Source organism: Westerdykella ornata (genome assembly GCF_010094085.1).
Source record: "Westerdykella ornata strain CBS 379.55 unplaced genomic scaffold EI97scaffold_41, whole genome shotgun sequence".
NCBI lineage: Eukaryota > Fungi > Ascomycota > Dothideomycetes > Pleosporales > Sporormiaceae > Westerdykella > Westerdykella ornata.
In genome coordinates this window covers 81237-106741 of record NW_022986891.1, presented here as the reverse complement: position 1 = coordinate 106741, position 25505 = coordinate 81237, and the positions used below count along the sequence as shown (strand labels likewise).

Here is a 25505-nt window from a genome sequence, read left to right as displayed (position 1 = left end):
CTAACCTGACCTACAGTGAGCTAAGGGCCATAGTCCAGGAAGCTTGGGAGACTGTAGTTACGCCAGAGAGGTTGGAAGATCTTATACAGTCCATGCCTGCTCGGATGGCTGCAGTTATTGCAGCAGATGGTGGTCACACAAAGTATTAGCAACTGAAAAAAATAGACTTGGTTTTTTTCCTATACAAAACGTTAGGAAATCTGACTGCCCAGCTTTGCCCAGGCTTCTACGCCGCACATGTCACTAGGTGGCGAATGTCAAATATTTACCCCTGATACCACAGTACTCATAAGGCCGCATAAGCCCGCTCAGCCACACTCGACATTGCTCTGCAAACGACTCCAAAAACCATCCCTCAGAGTACGAACGCAGGGAGAAGCGGCACACCTTCACCAGCGCAATATCCATTCCCTTTTCATTCCCTGTCACGGAACTAGTAGCTCTATCCTAGCCCCGACTGGAAGCTCAGTTCTTTGTTCACATCCGATACCATCACCGCGAACGCTTTCCGAAAATCGTACAGGAGAAACATCAGCCACGCCTTCTAGCGCCCACTCCAAGGATCTTTGGAAGGAGAACCTCCTGAACACTATCCACAATGGCAACCAAATACGTACGTTCTCCTCGCTGATACCCCTAGCTCCACCGACATATACTAACACCTGCGGCAGGACTCCAACGCAGCGCCGACGTACCCGCAATCCCCTCCGCCAGCAGCACACTCACCTTACAACAATCCCTCCGCCCCAGCTCCCTACTACAACAACCAGCCGCCCGCCAACGCTGACTACTACAACTCCACGCCTGCACCGCAGCAGGGATACTACTACCCTCAAGGAGGAGCCCAGCAATACGGACCACCGCAACCTCAGTACGGCCAGCAGCAGCAACCAATGCAATACCAGCAAGGTCCGCCACCTGGTGGATATATTGACGGAGATAGGGGCAGGAGAGGAGGCGGGGCGTCTGCTGGGATCTTAGGAGGTCTATTGGCGGGTTTGGCCTGTTGCTGCTGTTTGGATTGTTTGTTCTAGATGGCGGAGGAAGGAAGGGATGAGCGGTTGTGGCGGTTCTACCGGGGCTAGGAGGAGCAGAACGATACTACACGTTTCAAGTTCTCACTTTTCTTCCTTTTGTTGGTTCGGGGTATCGTGGGCGACTGAAGAGAATAAGGCGTCTACTTCGGGCTGATGCTCTGGTTTTCGGTCGTCGGAGCGAGGTTAGGAACTGTGGATTGTTTAGTGGGCAGCAGAGGTCCCGGATGTACCTAGGTAACTTCTGAACAGTCCCTCTCGTCTTATCAAGGTAGTTCTTCGATATTTCACCACGGTGGAAATATGGCTATGATCTTTTCCTAGAATCATACTCGCCATCAAGCGACCATTATCTGTGCCTCGTGCTACCAGGTTATTTTTGTATTGGCACAGCGTATGCATATACTTGCACGTTTCTAACACAATCCAAATCACAGTGGCTCGGTAATGTAAGAAGGCGTGGGATGTCTCGATATCATATTTTATGTCACAATGATTTCGCACGCACATGTGTTCTGAACGCTAGGAAACGACCTATACAAACCTTCATATTAGAGGCGGCGGAGGGGGGATTCGCGTCGGGGAGGGCATCGAGGTTCAATAGGCATCGGAGGACGTGGGAAAGGCTCTATGGGCATTCGATCGAGTAAAGTAAAGTACAAGGATGATAATTCCGCAAACCGACTCGCTCGACCGACGGATCGATAAAGGCATCGTCACCGATCGAATTGGTTATCGCCGATCGTCGTTCGTTTGTCTCCCATGTTCCGCATCGATCGTGCTGCCTGCTGAATTAAGCTGAAACCTAGTCGCAATCTCGCCGCCATCGAAAAGGAAAGGAAGACCGAACCCATGGGAATGTCTCTCCACACCTGTGCAGCCGATTAATGCAAGACGGTCAGATGCACTGTCGACAGGACCGCCTGGCAATTGACGACGGGTCTACTCCGCCGTATCAAGGTCATCGTGGGCTCCTGCAGGAGGAGTCTCAACTTTGAGTTTGTCAGATGAGATCAGAGTGAAGTGAGAAATGGGCTGGCGCTTACCTTTGCGTTCTTCACCGTTTCCGGTACCGTTCTCGCGATCACGCTCACGCTCACGCTCACGGTCTCCACGGTCTCCGCGCTCGCGTTCACGGTCACGATCAGATTCCTCGCGGTCACGATCCTTCATCTCGCGGTCACGGTCATCGGGGCTTCGACTGCGGTCACGATCACGGCGGTCGTAGTCACGCTCACGACGGTCGTCCTTGCGCGGGGAGTAGTCGCCACGGCCACGACGAGGGGAGAGGCTACGACGCCTAGGAGAGCGGTCGCGTCCGCGAGGCGCGCCACGGTCACGGGCAGCGCCAGAGTCGAAACGCCAGGATGCTGAAGGAGGCGTACGGGCCCACTACGAATTGGTCAGTCTCATCATTCGTGTAGGTATTGTAGCAGACATACCTCGATCTTCAACAAGTCGTCACGACCGATGCGCTTGTTGTGCATCTCGTGATAGGCATCATCAGCATCGCGACGACTTTCATACTCGACAAAGGCGAAGCTAGAAACCGTCAATCTCTGCGTTGCTGAAGAAGCAGGAGAAAGGACCTACAGTCTGCTAGAGGCCGAGCGCGGAGCCGGAATATCGCACCGAACAAGGCGTCCATAGCTTGAAGTTATGTTAGCATGCCAGAAAAATGCAGTGAATTGTGCGCAGTGGGTAAGGTAGGATGCAGAATGGATGGTCGAGTCAAGGCAACGGCGAAGGCCGGAGGCAGGCCGAAGGCGGCTAGGGGAGCGGTCGGCGGCGAAGGAAGACTTCGACGGGGTATGGATACGAAAGCGAATATAGCGAAAGGCGACGTCGGTAAGGGATGACGGCCGAGATTGACGCGACGCACGAGACGACATACCGTTCGAATTCGTAGGCAAGGTCGCGGGCGCGGGTGCCGTGGCCGAAGCCGGTGACGTAGAGAGTCGTACCGCCACGAGACATAGCTGACGAGACGGGCAGTAGGACAAAGATGGGGGGTTCGACAGAGGAGATAACGCCGGTGGGGGTTGGGAAATGCCGTGGGAAGGAGAGGAAAAGTGGTGAAGATGGAGCTGAGGTCGAAGGCGAAAGAAATCAACCTTGGAAGAGCAAGGTTGCCAAGAGCGCCGCGTCTTATGTAAGCAGAGACGCGCCAAGAGCCATGGAGGAAACTGCGACCAAGCGCAACTTCAGCTTCATCCACAAGCTCCATCCTCACATCGCATACTGCCTATCGCCGCAACTCAAGATCGCATAAGTAACTGCGCCTACGGATTACAGCCAATTCCTTCCGCGCTTCTTCCCCCCAAGAGGAGAATCGACAAAGGAACGCGTCCTAAAGGCTTTCGCCACCACCTTTGTTTCTCAGACATTCTTTTCGATATTCGCTACAACTGTTTCCCCCACAACAGCGACACAACCATGTCGGTCGACTTCAGTATCGGGTCGCCTTTTGCGACCACATTGCAAGGGATTGTTCAGCCGAAACTAGCAGAATACGGTTGGACAACGGGAGATCCTGAGGACTCGACAATCTTCGAATACATCCTCTTAATGCTGGGCAACAACAAGGACGAGTCTCAAATTGCGTCAGAACTTTCGAATGACCTTCTCGATCTCGGACCCGAGAACCCGGAGACGCAGCAGTTCGCAAAGTGGCTGTTTGACCAAATTCGTCAACTGACAAACGGACCCGCTGATGCTCCTCAACCGGACGCCTCCCAGATGGAGGCTACAAGCACCGACGCGCCAACAGGAGGGCAAGACACAGAGATGGACGGCACCGGCGAGGCCAGTCAAAGCAGCATGTACGTGTTCGGCACCTATTTTTGCCCTACTTCTGCATGTTCCGTGTAAAGATTTGTAGCTAACTTCCTTGCAGTCCGACAGGCCCCAAAGCTATGCGCAACGGGAGCGGGGCAAAAATGCCCCGGGGTGGCCGCATGCTCAACAATATCAACAGACAGATGGGTCGCGATGACTCTGCTCTCCACCGCGTTCGAGGTTCGCAAGGTTCGGGCGGTCGCATCGATTCCCATGCCCGCGCACCACCCAAAGGGCCTCGATCGGACAATATAGGAAGAGGCGTCGCTGCATTGGCAAATGGTAGAGGCACCGGCAATGTTGGTGTTTCTATGGGTGGGCCAGGTATGAATATGAATGGCATGAACATGGGGGGCATGGGCATGCCAGGGATGCCCATGGCTCCGATGGGTCAAAGTGGGATGCCGGGCATGCTTACCCCACAACAGCAGATGGCATTGATGCAGATGTATGAGCAACAAGCTCATATGATGCAGCAGATATTTGCTGGTCAGACGCCTGCGCCGTATATCAACCCGAACTTCCCGCAGAACAATCGAAAACAGGGAAGACCCCTTCATGAACGCGTCGACAAGTCAAGACAAGGCAACAAACAGTCCCTCCCTCCATCTACCAAGTTCACAAAGAACGACGGGCAAGACGAGACCATGACGGACAGTACGCCCGCTGGAGATGGTTCTGCAATGGAGGTTGAAGGAGGTAGGCCGGACCCGTTCCAGACGATGTGCAAGTTCAACTTGCGGTGCGGCAAGCCCGACTGCCCCTTCGCGCATCAGTCGCCCACAGCACCTGAAGGGACCCCACTCGATATGAACGACACTTGCAGTTTCGGTGTCAAGTGCACGAACAAGAAGTGCGTTGGCAAGCACCCCTCACCGGCACAGCGACAGCAGTTCCAATCGGAACAGGAGTGTGCATTCTGGCCGAACTGCCGCGATCCGGTCAACTGTCCCTACAAACACCCGGAGGTTCCTCCCTGCCGCAACGGAGCTGACTGCACCACGCCCGGCTGTAAATTCTGGCATACATCGGTCATGTGCAAGTACAACCCATGTACCAACTTCCGATGCCCGTACAAGCATGTCGAGGGTCAAAAGAAGACTTTCAAAGATAAGGTGTGGGTGGCCCCTAAACCTGGAGATGAGCAAAAGAAGGAGCATGTGAGTGAGCGGAAGTTTGTCGAGGACGACGCGGAAGAGGAGCTCATCATCCCTGGGAAGAACAGTGATGATGATGTGGTGATCACTACATGAGGGTCGACACGCTATCAAGATGCAAAAGAGGGTCAGGGTTTGCAAAAGTTTTAGGCTAGGATGATGAAGCACAAGACTTGTAATGTATCATATCTTCGGGCTATTGCGCCTGGGACGGAACTTGGCGTTAACGGCACGTTCTCTGAGACAGCATATCATGGTTACCGATGTGGAGGAGGGCTTCTTCATGTTTTGGGTATACCTCGGAATGAACAATGGTTTCACGGTCTTTTGCGCCGCTATTTTCATCCCTTTCAAGATCTTCTCCTCGGATCATATGCTATGCTGTGAAGTCTAATCTCATGTCGCATTCCAACAATCGTCAACCATGAGGCTGGAGCTTGTGGTCAGGCCCTGTTGCTGTTCACAAGCCTCCGGTAAATACATCTACAGGGCTATCTCAGTGTTGGCCCGTGCGTGGGATTTTACCACGAGCGTCATTCAGGTTGACCAACACAACTGGTGCTTCTTTAGGACAAACCTCCCCTTGCCCAACGAATTACCGTGCAAACGCGGCAATGGTGCTCAAGAGACATGCCTCGTCCCTTGAGTCACCATTCAAGCGCACCTCGGTGCGCCCGCGACTACCGTCACGATGTCCTCTTTGCAGCTATTCCACGAGAATGCCCAGGGAACCCAAAACCATTGCCATATTCGGAGGTGGCATATCCGGCCTCTCGAGCGCCTACTTCATCGCCAAGCGGTTTCCGAATACCAAGATCACAATTTATGAGGCCAAAGAGAGGTTAGGGGGCTGGATGCAATCACAGCGGGTGGTACTTAATAAGGATTCACTTAATGGGCAACGGATATTGCTTGAATATGGACCTAGGACGTTACGGACGGGCATTCTAACACTTCCTACGCTGCAACTGGTGAGTTTGGCAATGAAATCTTTGCTTATCTGTACTTATAGGTATTCTAGATTGATGACCTGGGACTGCTCGACGACGTCCGTACCACTTCCAGAGAAGCGGCCGCCTCGCAATCGCGCTATATATTATACCCCAGAAATCTCGTTCGACTTCCGTCGCCTGGGCCGCCAGACTTCCTTCTCCTCTGGCACTTATGGGTCTCGGGGCTGCTCAAGGGCATACCCACACTTTTGATGGAGCCGTTCCGGAAGGGTCGACCGGAGGATCAGAGGGACAAAGACGAATCAATCGCCGACTTTGTTGCCCGCCGCCTGGGTAGAGATTATCGAGTGGCCGACAATCTCGTCTCGGCGGTGATACATGGCATCTATGCAGGAGACATCTACAAACTGAGTGCCAAGGCAATACTGCCGCAAATATGGCACTTGGAGCGTTATTATGGCTCTGTTTTGGAGGGCCTGGCGAGACTTAGGGTAGGGGTCAAGGAGCTCACTGACAGAGGCATATTTTGTACTGCACTTTCGCGGTATGACTGGGATACCATCAATCACATGATGAGAGATATGGACTTGGATCTGCGGGTTTTGGAACGATTGTCTGTAAGGGAAACAGCGACGTATACTTTTAAGGAAGGCCTGCAGCAGTTGGTAACCCGACTGGAAGATGAGCTGCGCAGGAAGGAAAACGTGGAAATCCTCACACAGACACGGGTTTCGGACTATCACTTAAACGCCAACAATCAACTTGAAGTCACATCCTCTGTACGTATATGCCGCTATACCACATGCATCGCAATGACTAGTGGACTGACCAACTCCTGCCAGTCCAAGACCAGTAACGGTAGGAACCGTACATTTGACTTCGCCGTCTCGACCCTCCCAAACCCCTCAGTTGCCCCGGCAGTCACTGTCATGACAGTCAATCTCTATTATACAAACCCTCAGGCAATCGAGAAATGGCGCCTCGGTTACACAGACAGAGAGAAATCCGATGGCTTCGGTTATCTTATTCCCAGGAGCGTGGACTTGAAGGAAAACCCCGAACGCGCCCTTGGTGTCGTTTTCGACCACGATGCTACGCAGAATCTAGACCAGGTGCGTGGCACTAAACTCACAGTCATGTTAGGAGGGCACTGGTGGGACGGTTGGAGAGAATTCCCCGATGAGAAGGAGGGAGAGACAATGGCCAAGAGTATCGTTAAGAGACACTTGGGCATCACGGAAGAGCCCGATCTATGTCATGTCTCACTTCATGAGAACTGCATCCCGCAGTATACGGTGGGGTATGAGGACCGCGTCCGTTCAGAGGGATCCCGATTGGCGGATTTGTACAAGGGGCGTCTATGGGTTACTGGAAACCACTACAACGGTGTGGGTGTTAACGATTGTATCCGCGGGGCGTACCTGTTAGCACAGGATATGGAAAATGGGGGTTGGCTGGATGACAACCATAGGATTGGTCTACGCAAGTTCTACGATAGTGGCGAGTGGTTCATGGGACCCAATCAGTTCGCACTGGAGAGGACGCTGTTTGGGTCTGAATTGCCGAAGTACGAGTTGGCCAGCCTCGGGCAGTAGGGCTGGTAAAGGTCATTGAGTGTGCGTGTTTGATGGCTTCAGGTTGAGGTGGAGTGCACTAAAAGTGACACTACATCGAAGAGAAAGATTTAAGCAAATGCGCTAAGAACTCAATTCACATATCTAACAACTAGTCCTTCACCGCGTCTATACGTTCGAAGGCCTTCCAACATGTCCAACCATACACAAGCGGCCTCTGACCCCCTACTATCCTTCTTTCTCCCTTCCACCATCGCCGCTTCCAAAATCGGCGTCAATTATGCAGGATATACTGTGCTCTAACTCATATTCCGCGCTACGAGGACACATATGGCTTGAATTGAGAGTCGCTCACGCAACAGAAAAACTTGCGAAAATCGGGCTCTCACAAGGGTCTTTCTCCGTAGTTCTTTTACTGCAGCGCATTTTCATCGAGTGATGGCTCATTTTGCCTACCGTCTACTAACCAACAAACGAGAGAACAAGACTTTATCGCATATTCAAATGTGGAGTTGAGTTTACGATGAGATCTACTATATGGCGGGCGAACCTGCAGTGTACGGACGCTCTTGCTTCACTGAAACAAACCTCCAATTCCACTGTTTCCTTCATTCCCAGCGGGGCGCTAGAGAGGCCCTTCTCTTTTCGGTATCAACTTTCGACACTTCGTCGCCTGAATGAGCGTCTAGCCCGGAGACATCACTTCACACTGTGGCAGTTTTCCAAATCAGCTGGAAGACTCAGTGGTCTGGAGTCCCCCTTGATATTTCTAACGTCAACTCTGCCATTCTCTCACCGGCATGTTGTCTTTCGTCACGCCGAAGAAGAGGAAGGATGCCCACAACGCGAGTCCACAGTTTCTGAGTAAGGGTAAAGTTCGCGTCGTCGAACACCCTGGAGGAGACTGTACGCAAAACCAGATTTCGCCCCGCAAGCCTTTTGGACTCCTTTCGAATTTGCCGAGCAATCTTGGTTTATTGAGTTTCCGAGGTGGAGGGGTGAAAATCCTCTCCGTCTTCCGCAATGGCAAAGGTATATATCCTCATCGTGCGCATCTTGACCGTGGCTAATCTTGCCAGGCTCCGGAGCGAGCTCCCCTCCTACCAGTGTTCCTCCTAATACTCCCGTTTCAAGCCGATCCGACGCCACTGAGCGAAGAATCGTAGGCGTTGTTGAAGAGGAACCCGCACATCATCTCTTGCGCTATTCGAACGCTTCTTATCTTGGGATTCCCAAAGTCCGGCCTTCCCTGCACAGGAACATGAGAACATCGTCGTCAGCTCGCCCTACAGACGCGCTCACTTACGATGGAGAATTGGGACCTGGGATGCGACAGGAACTTCCACGCCCGAAGTCACTACACACGTGCAAGTCTACACCTGGTTTAGCCAGGCAGCATTCTACTCGTTCTTCTCACGTCTTGCTTCAAGATAATACCGTCATCCACCGCCCCAGACTGCAGAAAAGACCCCCGATTCCGGACAATATTCTCCAACCGCCTGGAGACAATGTTCCTGGTGCCTTATTGACAGACATTCCGTCCCGACCCTCGCCGCCTTCAAGCTTTACGGGAGGTAATATTGTGCCGTTCCGTTCTCGGTCAACTGCTCCTTCTTCCATTGCGTCGTCCGGACCGGTACCGTCAAGTGCTCCCAAGTCCGGTGAAACACATCAAGGAGGCGACAAACGGAACGCACTCTTGTCAACAGGGGTTACGGCTGCTTTTGGGGCAATGTCTAAGCGGGTTGGGCCGGACACGCCGCATTTCTCACGCAAGGATGGGCCAAGGATTGCTTCTCCATCGATCGCAACGGTGGAAAAAGCAGTTGCTACTAAGATCTTCTTGGAGTCGCACTTCAACCATCTGCTCAGCACAGATGTGACACCTCGATCTATGCGGCGAAGAAACATGGAGCGCAATCTCCCCACATTGGGTCTCTCCCGCGAGCAGCAACATCGTCGGAGACAGGAATGGTACGCCAATGAGAGTTATAACCTGCGAGAAATGCGGGTTTTGAAATCGAGAACCCTGGCCCGTCAGAAAATGAAAGCGGTCGCTATGTCAAACTTCGAGATTCTGAGGGTGCTTGGTAAAGGAAGCTTTGGTGTAGTTAGACTTGTCCGTGAGAAGAGCGATCCTACCGGTGAGTCGACCATTGGCGCATGCGAGCACTGGGGTGGTTACGATGGTCCTCCGAGCATCCGGAAGCACCCAAGATTCGCAACGCAAAAGAAAGAGAAGCGCGTCTATGCGATGAAAGTCATCCGGAAGTCTGACATGCTCCGTAATAGTCAAGAAGGCCATCTCCGAGCTGAAAGAGATTTCCTCGTCGCTTCAGAAAATTCACGATGGGTCGTTCCTCTAATTGCCAGTTTTCAGGACAACCACAATCTGTACCTCGTGATGGAGTACCAGGTTGGTGGAGATTTCCTTGGATATCTTCTACGAGAAGATGTCCTCGATGAGGCCGTGGCGAAGTAGTACGTCGCCGAAATGATACTTTGCATTGAAGAAACGCACAAGATGAACTGGATCCACCGCGATGTCAAACCGGACAACTTCCTTATATCTGCTTCCGGGCACCTCAAAATTTCCGACTTTGGACTATCCTTCGATGGACATTGGATCCACAATCAAACATACTACAATGAGCACCGCTACAGCCTGATTCGCCAACTTGGTCTCATCTCCACCGTGCGCGGAGACGAACAGGATTGTGCAGAGGAGCAGGAGAAGCAGGAGTCAAAGCCGACCGTGAACTTGGTTGACCGGGGACACACTGGAAGAGAACAATTTCAACCTGGGATAGGCGAGGTGAACGGCCCGGTTCTTGACTGGTTAAATCGAACGCAAAGACGCCAGCTCGCAAGAAGTGTCGTCGGCACTAGCCAATACATGGCACCAGAGGTAATCAGAGGCGAGCTGTATGATGCACGGTGTGACTAGTGGAGCATCGGCATTATTCTCTATGAGGTCCGTATTGGCGTCTTACTCAAGGTCTGAAACTGATATTCATAGTGTTTGTACGGATGCACGCCCTTTTTTTGTGATGACAGACAAGATACAAAGGCCAAGATACTCGTAAGACTTGAACAACCGGTGTATCCCTCGACACGCTAATGTGAGCAGGAACATCGGCGCTGGCTACGCTTCCCTCAAGGACAACGATACGCTCGGCCAAGGTCTGATTGTTCTGCCCTCATGCCGGTATCTTTCTATGCCATGGATCTTATCATGAGGCTTTTGGAGTCCAAAGAGGAAAGGCTATCATGCAAACGTTACAGGGAGAATGACCAAACCATGCTGAATAAGGCTCTACGGACACGAACGATCTGGAACTTACACACTTGCCAGCTGGTTTTCCCGAACGACGCGGAGGATATCAAGCGCCACCCCTTCTTTCGCAATATCCAGTGGTCCATCTTGCACCTGACACGTCCACCGTTTATTCCCCGCATTTACGGAAATCAGCCCATCGATAAATTCTTTGACGACGAAGCGGATATCTTGAGTGGATCCGACCACCTCGACTCGTCAAGCTTGGAAATTTCTAGGAAATCGCAAGCTCTCAATGAAAAAAGCTTCTCTACAACCACTCCTGTAGATTGTGCAAGTAATCACCCAAGCCCGGTGATCCAAGTATTGGAAAAGGCAGCGGGAGATGTCAAGCGTCAAGAGAAAGAAAACCGGGCCCGAGACAAACTCCTCCGGGATCCGCAAGTAGGCCGCACTGTGCTAGAGATCAGAAAGAGAGGCGCCTTCATAGGGTACACCTACCGTAGACCACAGTCCACGCTGGCCGCATAGAGGGGAGTATTTCCGATAGTGCCTAGACGCCGAGATATCCCAAGTTTGTGTCAGTGGCGAGACTTGGCACAGTGATGAGGTCGTGGAAGTTTATTCTTAGCTTGGTGTACTGCCTATATGGTTCTTTCCCTACCCTCTTCAGCTCATTATATTGGTCCGATGGACATCCTCATCCTCGCCAATAGATCTTCTCTTTACTGATATGGTCAATGTGGCTGCCCGTCCATGGCCCTTGAGAACGGTAACGCGTCTGCCACTGGCATTTCCAGAATTTTGCTACCTTCCCACCGTCGAATATTTCTAAGTCAACTTTAATTTCTACTTGCTGATGTTCAACATCTATCCCTCCTTCACCAATCATGCACAACTTGCCCGCACATACTTCGTCCTGATTAGCCGGCGCCAGGGTTCCAATAACCCGCGTATAAATTTCCGACTTGACCACTCAGAAAACTCAGAGCATTTACCAAGTAAATGAAAAAATCAAGATCGCTCTCACGTACATCCGGTTTTCCAGCAATGATGATGGTGGGGCCTCGTGGTCCCATTGACCTCGTTATTAATATACCCTCCGAGGTAGCGAAGGTCGCGAACGGGTACGATGAGCCCGGTACTAATTTCGCAGATTGGAACCAAGGAAGTTTTAAGAAAAGATGTGGAGGGGATTACTTTACAGGTGGAGAGATGTCTAGGCTCTAGAAGAAGCTATATAGCCCAATATCCTCCGATTACACTCTTTTTCAAATTGCTTTCGGATCGGAGCTGTTCGACGACCTAACCAGGGATATACAGCAGACATGCGCCTAACCTCTCTCATCATCACCGCCCTTCTCGCGCCTCTCGGTGGGCTCGCAGCTCCCCTTGCTGCCGACAGCATCGTCACGCTCGAGGCACGCCAGGGAAACTGCCCTCCGAAGCCAAAGCCATGCGTGCGCATCGTCCCTGATCCCACACCGCAGGAGTACAAGGCGCGGTTCGAGCAGTTCGCCGAGGCTTTCATCTACAAGAAGAATATCACTCGCGCTTTCGAGTTTATCACCCAGGACTACATTGTGCGTCCCTTTCTTATTCCCTCCATCTCCAGACTGTGCACTGACTAACCTTTCATTAGAACCACAACCCCATGGCCCAAAATGGCTTCGATTCCGCCTGGGGCATTCTTTGCGGTATCTGGAATAACCAGAACCTGACGCCGCTGCGCACGCTGTACCAGCATCCGATGGGTCGGGTCAATTATAGGAGTGGGTTTGGAACGATTATTGATCGGTTTAGGTGGGAGGGAGGCTGTATTGCTGAGCATGTAAGTTTTGCAACTTCCCGTGCGGTGGTGTAGCGGAGAGGTTGGAAGTGCATATTGCTGACTTTATGTAGTGGGATTCGGGCGAGAAGTGGCCAACGAACACGACCGCGGATCCCGCACTATAGGTGGGAGATGGTTGAAGTCCGGGGCAATGAAGTGCCGGAGATTTTGCTCGATGAGTTAGCAAAGTCGAAGCATAGCCTGCATATATTGCATACAAACGCAATCGAGGGGGGGTGAACGCAGAATTGGTCCTACGGAAATGAATGCGATACTTTGAATTGATTCGAAACCATACGAGACGCCTGCTGACTACCCTGCTCCATCTTTCACTTTGTCCCCGATACGAATTTTGCATCATTATTCATAGGCGGCCCATCGTTGCTCTCGACATTGCCTTCGCCGACATCGCTGTCGACATTCAGACTTCTGGATTGTGACCCGGGCAGCTCTGCTACCGAGCATGATCCCTCCATCTCATATGGCATATGCACCAATTCTCCGTTTGTCGTCTTCTCCGTGACCGGCTCTGGGAGGTCCTCTCCACCACTGGCATCCTCGCGCGGAACGCATCGCTCCTTTCGTCGGCTCGGCTCCTCTACAAGAGGACTGCTGCAGCTAGGGCTAAAACTGTAAAGTTTACGACGCCCGCCGCTATGCCCCCTTTCTGCCCTGCGTTTAGCGGGGGTGTAGTTGATGTAGTTGTTGTAGGACTCGGCATGTCGCCGGATATCGGGGGTGTGGTGGGAGAGGCAGAGCTGCTTGAATTCGTCGCCGTAGCCGCACCAGTCGGCATTGTGATTGCTTCAGGGTGGATATACGTGAAAAGTGGATTGTCGGTTGATACTGCGCTCTTGATGTCCCGGCCATTTGAGGAGCACTCCGCGGAGAGAGAGGCAACCCATTCTGTTAACGTGAGCACACGCTGCCTCAAGAGAAGAACGAAAGGAAGGCGTGACATACCTGATATTACAGCCGGTCTGCAAGTGAGACCTATACAGCTCGGAAAGTATTTGAGCAATTCCTTGGTGAACTTTTCGCTTTTACAGACGCAGGTGAGGTTCAACGCATCGCAGGGCGTTTCCGTGCTGTTGGGCTCGCGAAGTATCCAGCTCACGCATTGTGAACTCTTCTGCCTGCTTGCTACCCTTCTTTTCTATTTGTTTCTCGCGGCTTCGAATGGTTGGCGTACTATACATCCATCAATAGCGTCCCTGGGGAAGCTCATTCTGTAACTTCGCTGCACAGGACATATACTTGTTTGCTCTTCAGTCATCAGTCGATGCCTATGTTGGATACTTGATAATAAGAAGATACATAGGTAGAGTGGACGTCCTCGTCAATGAAAGCCAAATTGCGAGAAAGCAGCGCGAAATTGGAATGCATTCTTTGCCACACATAACCTGCTCCTCCTTGCCACTCAAAGTCAACACAGGAAGCTCTGTCACTCAAAACGTTTACCGGCCAAGCCCCCCGGTCAATGTAGTTTCTGAAGGCTTCAGACCACAAACGTGTGTGGGAAGACAAGGAGCACGCATAGTACCGTGTGCGAAAAGTTGTTAGCGGGTTGTAACACTTAGACGTCTGCAACCGTCACCAGCAATGAATGCTATTGGCTTACTATTTCTGCAACGTGCTACCGCAAATGCACAACAGGGAACTGTAATGTCGCAACTTAATCTCGTCGAGTTGTTTTTGTAGTGCAATCCCATGTCCACCTGACCGATGGGCAATGGAGCGACCTCGCATTTTTTGTGCACTAGGCACAGTCATACTGGCAGAATCAGCTGTAGCAATGAGTTTCGCGTTGAGTTATGAAATTTGATCAATTTACGCTAGCCCGATAGACCTGCAGTTGTATCCCCTACTTTCGTACAGCTATCTCCACCATTGACAATCTTCGACGCACCGTACATCTCCTGCATCGTCCCGTTCCCGTCCAGCTCCTTAATCCCCGGTCTAGGGCAACCCCCTGCATCCATCTCTACAACGGCATGTCCTTCCACACCTAGTTCAACAATCTCCGCGTTCTGCTTCTGCGCAGAATCGCACGCTTCAGGAGACTTCTTTACTCTTTTCCTCCTTATCCTCCACCATAGAATGCCTACGAATATCGCCAACAGTAGTATCACAGAGACAGCAGATATAATGGCGAATTTTGCATTCCCATTCATGCTCGGCTGAGACGAAGAAGAAGGTTTCGCATCCAACTCCGGAGGCCGATCCGAATTGGACTCAACAATCGACATATCCGTAGTCGTAACCAGTCTTTCCACCGTCGTTGCCGCCGTGATTGTGTGCAACGCCAGGGAACTCGCCGTGGTTTGCATATCCAACAGTGTCGAAACTCCGGAAGACCTCCAAGATAAAGCTTCCGTTGCCGTAACACTCGCTGGTCCTGCCTCCGAAATAGATAGCTTCGATGACGCTGGCAATGGCTCCGGGGACGACCAAGCCACCGGCTCGCCGATGAAGGTGCTTGGTTCTGGCGAGGACGTAGCTACAGGGTCTCCCATAAAGGTGCTCGGTTCGGGCGACGACGTAGCTATAGGGTCGCCCATGAACGTCTTGGTTTCTGGGCCTTTGTCGTTTGGCCCCGGGGATTTCTTTCGTCCTCTGGAATGCCCAATTGTTGGACTCGTCTTATCCAGCATGACGGACTCTGAGTGCAAGCTCACGGAGCAAAGTCCTGCTGAAGCTGAAGCTATGATTTCTGCGAGCCGTAGCGTTACGGGAACGGATCTCGAGGGTCTCGGTGTACGCGACGAAGCCTCAGGCGCTCCAGAAGCAGATAAGCACTTCAAGGAGTAGCGAGGCCCATGCGAGATATAACCTCCAAAGTGACGGACGGAGGGGTGAGTCTTTGTTGGCAGAGACCGATTTCGAGTTCGTTGAAGAGCCTAGGATGGCACTATATAACTGCGCTGATGTTAACAAAGTAGCGCTTCAGTGAGTGTAGGGAGGTCGCGTGCACTCATGAAAGTTAAGGGACATTGTTAGACCTTTTGTGGACGTATGCAGGAGTTGAATCAGACAGTAAAGCCAGTGGGTCAAGGATGCCAAAAGGTCGGGCTGTCTTTTGTGTTCATGGGAAGTAGTACTACAAAGGTACGACAACCCATCACAGTCCGTTCGTTACACACAACAACAAGCCATCGTTCCTAATAGGCTCTTCGGATTTGAACGTATGCATTCACCCGTCCAAAGCCCAACAGCCACGCATGCTCGGTGTAACGGATTGTCCTTTTTCTCTCAACGACGGACGCAGTCTCATTATGTTTGCAAACCGGCGGAAGAAGATTGGAGGTCACTTCGCCAACTCCAAACGATATTATTCTAGCAAGAGGGGGAGCTTGGCATGCAAGTGCTTCAGGACAGAAAAGACAAGAATAAACAATGATACATATAAGGCCCTTTCGACAACAATGGACTTCCCCCCAATTTCGGATTTAACACGCCGCAACATAGTTCGCACTAGAAAGCCTCGTGTCAGTAGTCGTAGACAAGTGAAAAGTCTCCTCTCTTGAGAATTCCGCTAACAGAACAGGGAGTAGTACATGATCATCCCCATGTAGCCTCTGAACTTCGTACTTTCCTGCTCTGTATTTTCGCGAATTATTCATTTAGAACATTCTTTCATATTTCGCTTCTCCACTCAACCTTTCCAGTGGTAATACTATGCAAGTAACGCACAACACGTCGTCTGTGTTAGAATACTTTGTCGACAATCCCATCCAACCTATCTCAACATCTACTTAACAATGCATAATAGCAGCAGGACTTGACACGGCCGGCGCACTTCGTAAGAGTGTCCGTTTGATACAGAGGCCGTGCTCACACATGTACAGTCGAAGGCTACCAGCTTGCGGCATTGCAAAGGCAGCTACTCTTCTCATTAGAGATTTGGTTAGACTGTCTTTGCACTATTGGTATTATTCCCTATTACCATTACCACGATACCGCAAATAGCATGAATCCGGAACTCCAAACCGCCTACGCCATATTAATCCTTCTTCCTAAAATCCTCCTCATTCTCCCAAGCCTTACTCCCCGGAGCCAACACCAAAACAGATCGATCGCCCCTCGCAGTAAGCAGATGCAGCTCGAACTCCAGCAATCCGAACAGAACAATACGCCCCAAGCAGCAGAAAGTAAGCGACATGTGTCCTCCCTGGGGACATATTTCGCCATACAAAACCCTCCAAGAGATCACATCCACGTAAACGGCATGAGTAACCACACCCAAAGGCAGTTTCACGGAAGAGTTCCGCGTACATGTCGAGCATAAGTCCGCAGAGCTTGGAAAACCGAGTTAATCCGTCTTTTAATCGGATAGGAAAGGTGTGCGCCCTCGGGACAGCACATCTGGAGCCGTTGCGAGAGGGCGTTTGGATTTCCACATCGCACGCTCTGTCGCAAGCAACTCGGACCCAATTTCAACCAGATACTAAATCCGCGCCGTTGGCATCCGAGGATCTATTCCGGCGCCTCGCCTTCGCCAACTCCGGACTCCACAACCCAGAGAACAGATCCTCGCACTCATCCTCATCCTGGCTATCGAATTCCACTTCCTCATCTCCTCGCCCAGCCATGCCCGTCCCCATACACATCCCCGGATCAAACTCGTGCTCCCCGTCCCAGCCTACCTCTTTAACCACCCTCTTCGTTTCCAGGATAAACTTGCCGACTTTGTATTTCTGGCTCTCCTCCTCGGCATCGACGTACTTCCATCCCAACACGCTCCGGCACACCCGGCAACTGATGTCGGAAACCGTATGCGCGCCTGTGACCAGCTGTCTCGGTACGGGTTTATGCGTAGTCGTGTTCGGCAGATCGCCTACACCGACGACATCGCTCCCCGTGAGGCCAATGGCGGAAGGTGGGGAGGCGGAAACGAGATAGGCGCGGCCGTGGCGGCCGTTGAATCCTTTGCTGATGATGTTGGAGACGGGGACGAGGTCGGCGAGGCATTTGGTGCAGCGGAGGTGGGAGGTGGGGGTGCGGGAGATGTAGGAGGTTGGGCGGGAGGGAGGGGAGGTGGATGGCGGAGTTGCGGATTGGTTGGTTGCTGTGGTTGTGGTGGTGGAGGTGGAGGAGCGGCGGCGGGCGGTGAAGAAGTTGGGGATGAGGTAGTAGGGGAAGGTGGGTGGAGGCGTAGAGGAGCGTGGCATGTGGTCAAATGGTTCAATTGGGCTGTGGAGTTGAGATGGGGTTGGGGTGGTGTTGGGTTGCGGGCTCTGAGGTGTCAGAGAGTTTCGAGGCTCCGCAATGAAGACGGTAAACCGGTAGCGGCTGGATGTCCAAATTCCAGGAATACTCCGTCAGTATAGTCAATTCTGATTTCTGACCCGTAGCCTCGAAGATATGCGGTCACTTCGGATGTCGAACAAAGCAGGCTCGCCAGCGACGCTGCAAGAACAGATGGATTTAATTAGGTTGAATCGACCAGGATATTTATGACGATTGTCGCTAACCCAGACAGCAACGCCGCTGAGCAGGCGGGAATTTGACTTCCCCTCAGCCTGCGCTGCGGAGTAAAGGTGACTGCTTGTGACGTGAGGAGTTGTCGTTGCACTAGCGTCGCTGATATCCCAAAACGGTCTAAGGCGCAGCTAGCCGGAAACGGAAGAGCGGGGTTGGTGAATGAGTGATGCTGGGCGGCGAACTCCACGACACAGGATAATCCGATGGGAACCAGCAGCAGTGGAGGTCGAGAAGAAGGAGAATCGGTAGAGGCCCTTGAGATCCTGATGGTTGTCAAGTTGCCGGCGTGATCAGGTTTCGTTCATATGCCAAAGCGTGTCACAGAAGGGCACGTCACGAGGCTCGATTTCTGAGTTGGCGGTCCAACGCTGATGATTTGACCGTTCCCGCAACTTCCTATTGGCGGGGAGTTGTGTAATAAGTCACCGCTCCTAGTTGCCAACTTACGGAATCAAGGTGGAGAATGATAATACGGTAAGTATATGGGCTGAAACAGCACGCTACAGCTACGGACAGCGGTCCCCCCTATGTTTGAACTAGAGTATCAATAGTAACACTCTCACTCAGTCAAACGCCACATCACCCAAGCCTCTTTTCCGAGCCGCCTCTAGCACTCCGCTCTTAACAACACCGAGAGCCTCTCTCCATTCCTTTAGCACCTCTTCCGTCACACACGCATTTTCCCCCTCATCGCTCATTTCCTCAACAAGCCATCGCAGCCACGTCACCACTCCCACTGCCTTTGCCAAATCACCCTCTTCACTGACGACTCTTCCGAGATACCTTGCCAGAGCATCCGCATCTTCCTTATACGGCCCCTCATCCCTGTACTCATTCACCCAATGCTTCATTGCCGCTCTGAGATCCTGCTCTTCCGACAATCGCTCCTTGGTGAACGTAGGCCGCACCGGTCGTGGCACTCTGATTATCTGCTCCCTCTTCACTGGTACCTGTTCCTGGGCCGCCACAGCTGCTCCGAACAAGGGATGAGCTGCGGCAGGGACTGCAAGCCGTGAAGCTTTCAACTTCTGCCTCATGTAGTCCTCCAGCACCTCCTTCCTCAGATCTTCGGGCAGCGCCGCAAGGAACTCCTTATCCGGGCCACCTTCTACTATTCTCTCCTCCCCATCGGACTCATCATCTCCAGCACCCTCACCTCTTGCAATCTGTTCCGCACGAGGAAGAATGAAATTTGCTTGCGTGAGCGTTTGCCCTGTCTTTCCGCACTTGGCCGTCGCCGCAGCTGCAGCAGTCAGCTGCGCAGACCTGGGCGGTCGACCCCGTCCGCGTTTGACAGGTGGGACAATGGGTTTCTTGGAAGGAATGCCGATCAGTTTATTCTTACGAGGAGACTGTGGGAGCACCGTCTGATCGGCCTGTCTTCGATGAGGGGAGCGAGCGGGCGAGCCTGGCGTACCACCAGCCGCGTATTGCGCAAGAACCTCTGCGCGGACGTCGGGAGGCAGGGCGGCGAGGATCTCGGGGTCCAGCTGTGAGTGTGCTGGAAGTGCAGTTAGGGCAAAGGGAGCTCGAGCTTGTCGTGGAGCCGGAGTTGGTGACAGGCCTCGAGAGGAGCGGGCACCAGGACGGGCATCAGGAGTGGGGTATGTTGTGTGACTTTGGCGGAGAAGCTTGGATCGAATGTGTTCCGGGAGTTCTGCGAGGACTTTGGGGTCGACCTGCGAGGGAAGGAGGAATTGCGTCCCCAGTGTGTTGAGAGGACGACGCGAGGGAGTGGACTGATTGAGCGCAGTTGCTCCAAAGGCAACATGATCCGTGCCACCATGTTTCGGCTTCTTTGGGGTTTCGGGATCGTCCTGGATTGGATCTGCTTCTACCGCCTTCGGAGGCTTGCGGGCGCTGACCGGCGCTGTGGTGTTCATCTTGAACTGAAGGCGGCGCTGTGAACTTTCTACGCTGCCGTCGGTTGCACTCTTCATCGGCTCGAGCTTCGTCATTTGTACGCCGATCCCCCGAAGTTCACCGGGAGAGAAACCGAAGCCTTTGAGAATGCTCAGCGCTTCCTTGGCTAAAACCTCCTTTGCATTCGTGGCCACACCCAAAACAAGGCTCTTGTTGAAAGTGTCGCATTTTCCATGTCCTAAATGTTTCGGGGGGTCTAGAGGCGCATCGGGGGAGCGCTTCATGACCTTCATGGTGAACTGCTTTCCCTTGACTTTCTCTTTCAAAAGGCGTTTCTGCAGCTCACCACACAAGCTCCCAATGAATTCGTCCACCTGTTCCTGATTTTCAAAGCGGACACCCCAATTGACTTCGGCTGAGACCGACTTGCGAACCACTTGTTCACCCACCTCAGTCTTGTCGATCCCACGGGAGTACTCATACAGTTTCTGGCCCGTTTTAGGGCCTAGCGCCTGTACGAGCCTCTCCTTGGTTAACTCTCTTATATCCTTCACGTATTTGACGCCGATCTCTTCGAGTTTGCCGCCGATGGACCAGGCGACCCCAGGCAAGTCTTTCACCTCCAGGCCTCCTATGAAGTCCAGCATTTCCTCGGGTTTGATCTGGTACTGCCCTGCGGGCTTCGCCTTCCTCAGTGCTAATCTGGCAAGCAAGATATTGCCTCCAATCCCTACAGACACGTTGCATTCTGTCTTTTGCTTGACTTCATTGCGCAACGCCTGCGCAATCTCCTCTGCTTTTGTTTGCTCCCTGTAAACGCTGCCTTCTGACATGTGCTTCCCATCACTGCCACCCGCCTCTATACATGCCGCAGACACGTCGATCAACGCCTCGTCGATGCTGACACTCTGGACTACACCATCCGTCGCCAAGATAGCATCGTAGAATGCTCGACTGGCCTCTTCGTAAGCGGGGAAATCATAAGGCAACACTTTCAATTCCGGACAAAGTTCCTGTGCTCTCTTCATCCACATTCCATTTGAAATGCCGAATTTGCGAGCCGCGTAGTTGCAGCTTGCAATTTCGGAGCCACTGCCAGTACCGTGCGCAACCACAGCAGGTTTGTCCTTCCATTCGGGATGATTTTTAAGACTGACGGCTGCAAAGAAGCTATCGAAGTCGACGTGCAAGATGTATCGTCTCGCCCCAGGAGGTCTCTTCGCTTTACTCTTTGCTGACGAGATCTTTTCGTTGGCGAGGGCTTGGAGCTGCGATTTCAGATCAGCTTTCCATGTAGAGAGATGATGAAGCCGAGACTCTCGGTAGTATTGCTCGAGGAAGTTCGGGTCCACTACAGTCGATTTGCGGATCTTGGGATCGCGCAGGAGAATGGCGTTGTGCTCCTCGGCGGTAAGTTCGCGCTTCCTTTTAGGGGATCGCACACTGCCTTGTTCTGAAGGGAGACTCTCGACATCTTTCTGGTCCGGGCTCAATGTCCCGGCGTTCGTTTCACGTGGGATGGTGGGTTCCGCGTACAAGGTATCATCCTCCTCGTCGAGTGCAGCACTTTCTGAGTTGACACGAACATCCTCTTGCAGTTCCAAAGGTGGACTTGTTTTCGGTGGCGTGACAAGGCTTTCGACTCGTGCAGGCGTTGTGCTGTCGCCTCCGACATAATCCGACTTTCCGTCACTTGAAACTAGCTCAGGTTGGTGGGACGGCGGAAGAATATCCTCCTCGATTTCATCGTCTGGCGAAGGAAGCCTCTGTTTCGAGAAGCGTAACCGAAGGCTACTGTTCGGCGTGGCATCCCGGCTGTCTCGCAACTGGCTTGTATACCAGCTTGATTCCGTCTGCTCCCTGTAGCCCCTCATCCTGACATTCGTTTGCGTGTGCACATGTCGTTCACTCAAGGCGAGCACCTTCTGTTTCTCACCCTCGTCCACCACACGGTAGTCATTCCATGGAAGTAGTCTTCCCGCTGCTATGCTGTCCACGATCCATGCAGGTTTAACTATGCGGTACCTTTTGAAGTCCACTGCCTTCTTTGGCGTGAGGCTGCTGGCGATGATATGTGTCACTGCAGTCTTGCCGTCCAGATATTGTAGGAAGCCTCCACCATGTTGCACAATCAGTTTGTGGAGATCGTTGAGGGAAGGCTGGGTGTAGCCGTTGACATGAGCCACAACACCCTTGAAGAGGGCAGGCTTGTCGACACTTTGGGCTCGTATATCGGCATCGAGATTCTGCAACTTCAGCTTCTTCCGTCTGAAGTAGTCTCCAAACCCTCCAAACGTCGAACCCTCGTACTCCTCTCCGTCCTCATCGTCGAAGGTATGGCTGGCGATGCGCTTGCGGACAGCATCCGAGTTGCGTTCCAGGCGGGAACCCATGGCGTCATCGGGTGCTGGCTTGCTTGGTCAGATGGGGGATCGAGTAGGTTCATCGAAGATATGGTCATGATGCGACAGACAGATCTGAGACGGACATGGTCAGGATATAACATCCAACAGACGGTTATGTCTCGACGTAAAAAGGCTGATGAAATGCGACGCGTGAATCTTCTCAGCAGTCGCCCCACGCGTCGCGGTGTCAGCTGGTGTGGGCTGGCACAAATATGGAGATCTGCCAAGACCCCTCACCGCCCTCAGCCTCGCAGCAAGCCCGACCCGAGCGACCCACAATTTTTCTTCGCAGCGGATACCAGAATCTTGGCAATGCGGCCAAAGTTTTGAGCTTCCTTTACCCTGGCAGCCCTCGATTTCTTCTTCCTTTCTGCCAACAAGTTTCTGCACAGCCGCTTTGACGTGCGCACCACGCTCTCTCTCGTACTAGGGTCTCACAGCAATCTTTGCAACGTCTGTTCCCTTCTTTTCCTCCCTATCTACCCTGAAAACATCCACATAAAAATGGCTGCTATGCTTCCCGCGAGCGTCTATGGCCTTCGGGTCCCCGCCGGCGGATTCCCCGTTCCCGGCGCCCAAAAGTTCCCTGCCTCTGTAAGTCCCTTTACCTCAGGTTGCGCAACTCAAAAAGCATCTCTTGAAGTGTTGGAAACCTTCACGAACATTTCCGGCAATGTCGGATCGAGTGCGGATCGCGCAATTGACAGCCCGCTAATCAGCAACAGTTTCGCATCACCATGGCCGCCATCGATCCCACTGCTGAACCGCAGATGGACGAGGAGAACAAGGCTTTGCGTTCGACCCTCAAGATCATCCGTCTCCCCATGAGCGAAGACGACGAGGACGATGAGGATGACGAGGACTACGATGAAGACAGCATTCAGGCGATCAAGGAACGCTTGAAGGGAATCATCTCTGATGAGGAGGATTCTGAGGAGGATAGCGAGGACGAGAAGAACGGCGGTCCTAGTGATCCCGCCAAGTCCAAGAAGGCGAAGCAGGCAGCTCTAACCAAGAAGCTGCAGGAGGAGCTCGATGAGGAGATGGAGCTTGACTCCTCCTTCACGAACGGCATCAATGGCGCGAGCTCCAAGGGCAAAGGCAGGGCTAACGACGACGACGAAATCGACAGTGAGGAAGAGGACGATGAGGATGATGAGCCGGAAGAGTTTGTGATCTGCACTCTGGACCCCGAGAAGGTGAGTCTTCTTGCTATAAAAACCCCAGACTAGGTTCTGACTTCGTTCCAGAACGCCCAGCAAACCCTCGATATCACTGTGGGTGAGCACGAGCATGTCTATTTTTCGTCCACAGGCACGTACGACATCTACCTCACCGGAAACTATGTCTTGCCTCCCGATGAGTTTGGCGAGGGTTCTGAGGAAGATGAGGAAGACGACGACATGGACTATGATCTCTCGCCTGATGAGGATGAACTCGACGACATCTCCGATTCCGAGGAGGACGAACTTGATGGCATGGGAAATCCTCGTATCACCGAGATTGACACTGACGAGGAGGAGGCACCCAAGTTGGTTGAGGCTGGCAAAAAGGGCAAGAACAAGCGCCCGGCCGAGTCCGAGGATGAGGCCAACCTTGATGACATGATCACCAAAAGCAAGGAGGCTGCCACGAATGGCGACAAGTTGAGCAAGAAGCAGGCGAAGAAGCTCAAGAAGAACGACGGAGAGGCTGCTCCCGCAGAGCCTGCAAAGAAGGAGACGCCGAGCAGCGATAAGAAGAAGGTCCAGTTTGCGAAGAATCTTGAGCAGGGCCCCACTGGCTCGCCCAAGGTTGAGGAGGCGAAGAAGGCAGAGCCCAAGAAGGAAGCGCCCAAGACTGGTCCTCGCAATGTCGGTGGTGTTCTGGTTGAGGACAAGAAGCTTGGCAAGGGTCGGGCTGCTAAGAAGGGCGACCGCATTGAGATGAGGTACATTGGCAAGCTGAAGAATGGCAAGCAGTTTGATGGTATGTCCATGTCTCCTCTCTTACCACGAACGCTATGCTAATACCTGTACAGCCAACAAGAAGGGGAAGCCGTTCTCCTTCAAGCTCGGCGTCGGTGATGTGATCAAGGGCTGGGACATTGGTGTTGCTGGCATCTGCCCCGGAGGCGAACGTCGCCTGACGATACCCGCCAAACTTGCCTATGGAAGCAAGGCGCTTCCGGACATTCCTGCCAACTCCGACTTGATCTTCGACATCAAGTGCATATCCGTTAGCTAAACTCATCGCTTGTCGACCGCACCGACCGTACACTAAAGGCCCACCTTCCTCATGTAACGACTAAAGTTGATGTACCCCACTCGTGCGCATTCGGCCCGCACAGCATGCGGTATTCGACTTGTCTGCGCCTATTTCCTATTTCCTTGACTGATTTTCCTCAAATGCATGGCGTTTCGAGATATCCGACTTGCATGATTCTTTGTTCGTTTCCTATGGAACTTGTGCAGGGAGGATGGATCTCTCGTATCATGCATTTCCCGTGTGTTTCCTCTCCATCTTGGGTTCACGAAGAGGGGGTATAGCGAGGCGGCTCTACATATTATGTAATGTGTCGCCGAGGATGCTATACCGTGCAAAAAAGTGTGGCGTTGATAGTGTATGTACTGAATATATTCTCATTGTCTGTACTCACCATTTGTATGTCATGCCTGGCTTCTTTTCACATACAGTAGACAGCACCAGGTACTGCGGGACGACACCCCGGAGCAGTTCCTTGCCGTACTGTGTACTGTGGTTGCCGGCGTAAGTAGTCAATGTGGGTCCGGAGGTTGCAGGGGTGGTGTATTATGCTTAGTAATTCATCTTATATGTATAGTTTTGTTATCTAACTAGAACAGAGAAGATAGCTTATTGAATAGGCTAGTACTTCGTATGGCCGCTCTGAGCAGCTATCACTGCGTCACACCTAGCCGACATGCTATCTGTTAGAGCATCAAGATCCTCCTCAGAAATCGCATTCCATGCCTCCTGTACAGCTACCCTCAGTTCATCATAGGAAAACCTGTGATCAGAACCCCATTTCTGTTCAATATAGTCTTTCATCATGCACCAGACTGTCTCTATGGGATTAAGATCTGGGGAGT

General features: G+C 52.5%; 13 protein-coding genes across 13 annotated transcripts in view; 7 read left to right on the top strand and 6 right to left on the bottom strand.

Annotated features, from left to right (window-relative positions):
• Nucleotides 1–209: 209 nt before the first annotated feature.
• On the top strand, nt 210–1382 carry EI97DRAFT_437131 (uncharacterized protein). The gene is made up of 2 exons (XM_033799278.1): nt 210–613; nt 672–1382. The coding sequence occupies exons 1-2, from the start codon at nt 599–601 to the stop codon at nt 1032–1034; spliced, it is 378 nt and encodes a 125-aa protein (XP_033649784.1). The 5' UTR covers nt 210–598; the 3' UTR covers nt 1035–1382.
• Nucleotides 1383–1488: 106 nt separating this feature from the next.
• Nucleotides 1489–3011, bottom strand: EI97DRAFT_406705 (uncharacterized protein; the record flags this gene model as incomplete). The annotated part of the gene is made up of 5 exons (XM_033796596.1): nt 1489–2026; nt 2081–2426; nt 2477–2576; nt 2628–2684; nt 2929–3011. The coding sequence occupies 5 exons, from the start codon at nt 3009–3011 to the stop codon at nt 1977–1979; spliced, it is 636 nt and encodes a 211-aa protein (XP_033649783.1). The 3' UTR covers nt 1489–1976.
• Nucleotides 3012–3254: 243 nt separating this feature from the next.
• On the top strand, nt 3255–5366 carry EI97DRAFT_426774 (uncharacterized protein). Its single transcript, XM_033797202.1, has 2 exons — nt 3255–3856; nt 3931–5366. Exons 1-2 carry the CDS (start codon nt 3471–3473, stop codon nt 5123–5125), a joined length of 1581 nt encoding a protein of 526 aa, XP_033649782.1. The 5' UTR covers nt 3255–3470; the 3' UTR covers nt 5126–5366.
• Nucleotides 5367–5552: 186 nt separating this feature from the next.
• Nucleotides 5553–7705, top strand: EI97DRAFT_426770 (Protoporphyrinogen oxidase). Its single transcript, XM_033797201.1, has 3 exons — nt 5553–6000; nt 6051–6761; nt 6825–7705. Exons 1-3 carry the CDS (start codon nt 5644–5646, stop codon nt 7575–7577), a joined length of 1821 nt encoding a protein of 606 aa, XP_033649781.1. The 5' UTR covers nt 5553–5643; the 3' UTR covers nt 7578–7705.
• Nucleotides 7706–8356: 651 nt separating this feature from the next.
• EI97DRAFT_453176 (kinase-like protein) lies at nt 8357–11364 on the top strand (the record flags this gene model as incomplete). The annotated part of the gene is made up of 5 exons (XM_033800444.1): nt 8357–8588; nt 9089–9972; nt 10039–10464; nt 10504–10534; nt 10718–11364. The coding sequence occupies 5 exons, from the start codon at nt 8357–8359 to the stop codon at nt 11362–11364; spliced, it is 2220 nt and encodes a 739-aa protein (XP_033649780.1).
• A 618-nt stretch (nt 11365–11982) lies between these two features.
• EI97DRAFT_426769 (uncharacterized protein) lies at nt 11983–12789 on the top strand (the record flags this gene model as incomplete). Its single annotated transcript, XM_033797200.1, has 3 exons — nt 11983–12416; nt 12476–12664; nt 12736–12789. Exons 1-3 carry the CDS (start codon nt 12162–12164, stop codon nt 12787–12789), a joined length of 498 nt encoding a protein of 165 aa, XP_033649779.1. The 5' UTR covers nt 11983–12161.
• A 473-nt stretch (nt 12790–13262) lies between these two features.
• EI97DRAFT_445938 (uncharacterized protein) lies at nt 13263–13785 on the bottom strand (the record flags this gene model as incomplete). Its single annotated transcript, XM_033800000.1, has 3 exons — nt 13263–13570; nt 13628–13657; nt 13782–13785. The coding sequence occupies 3 exons, from the start codon at nt 13783–13785 to the stop codon at nt 13263–13265; spliced, it is 342 nt and encodes a 113-aa protein (XP_033649778.1).
• Nucleotides 13786–14499: 714 nt separating this feature from the next.
• Nucleotides 14500–15318, bottom strand: EI97DRAFT_445937 (uncharacterized protein; the record flags this gene model as incomplete). Its single annotated transcript, XM_033799999.1, has 1 exon — nt 14500–15318. One exon carries the CDS (start codon nt 15316–15318, stop codon nt 14500–14502), a length of 819 nt encoding a protein of 272 aa, XP_033649777.1.
• Nucleotides 15319–16412: 1094 nt separating this feature from the next.
• Nucleotides 16413–17026, top strand: EI97DRAFT_232582 (uncharacterized protein). The gene has a single exon (XM_033793961.1). The coding sequence runs from the start codon at nt 16635–16637 to the stop codon at nt 16950–16952; it is 318 nt and encodes a 105-aa protein (XP_033649776.1). The 5' UTR covers nt 16413–16634; the 3' UTR covers nt 16953–17026.
• Nucleotides 17027–17100: 74 nt separating this feature from the next.
• On the bottom strand, nt 17101–17835 carry EI97DRAFT_445936 (yippee-domain-containing protein; the record flags this gene model as incomplete). Its single annotated transcript, XM_033799998.1, has 1 exon — nt 17101–17835. One exon carries the CDS (start codon nt 17833–17835, stop codon nt 17101–17103), a length of 735 nt encoding a protein of 244 aa, XP_033649775.1.
• Nucleotides 17836–18711: 876 nt separating this feature from the next.
• On the bottom strand, nt 18712–22584 carry EI97DRAFT_426761 (DNA repair protein; the record flags this gene model as incomplete). Its single annotated transcript, XM_033797199.1, has 1 exon — nt 18712–22584. Exon 1 carries the CDS (start codon nt 22402–22404, stop codon nt 18712–18714), a length of 3693 nt encoding a protein of 1230 aa, XP_033649774.1. The 5' UTR covers nt 22405–22584.
• Nucleotides 22585–22662: 78 nt separating this feature from the next.
• On the top strand, nt 22663–24758 carry EI97DRAFT_232590 (uncharacterized protein). The gene is made up of 4 exons (XM_033793962.1): nt 22663–23010; nt 23142–23615; nt 23667–24384; nt 24437–24758. The coding sequence occupies exons 1-4, from the start codon at nt 22921–22923 to the stop codon at nt 24640–24642; spliced, it is 1488 nt and encodes a 495-aa protein (XP_033649773.1). The 5' UTR covers nt 22663–22920; the 3' UTR covers nt 24643–24758.
• A 523-nt stretch (nt 24759–25281) lies between these two features.
• EI97DRAFT_496760 (uncharacterized protein) overlaps nt 25282–25505 on the bottom strand; it is a gene marked incomplete at its 3' end in the record, with an annotated part of 7309 nt that continues 7085 nt past the window's right edge. Inside the window, exon 5 of the mRNA XM_033802484.1 lies at nt 25282–25479. Within this exon, the coding sequence (XP_033649772.1) occupies nt 25282–25479 (198 nt within the window). The remainder of the gene's footprint in view (nt 25480–25505) is intronic.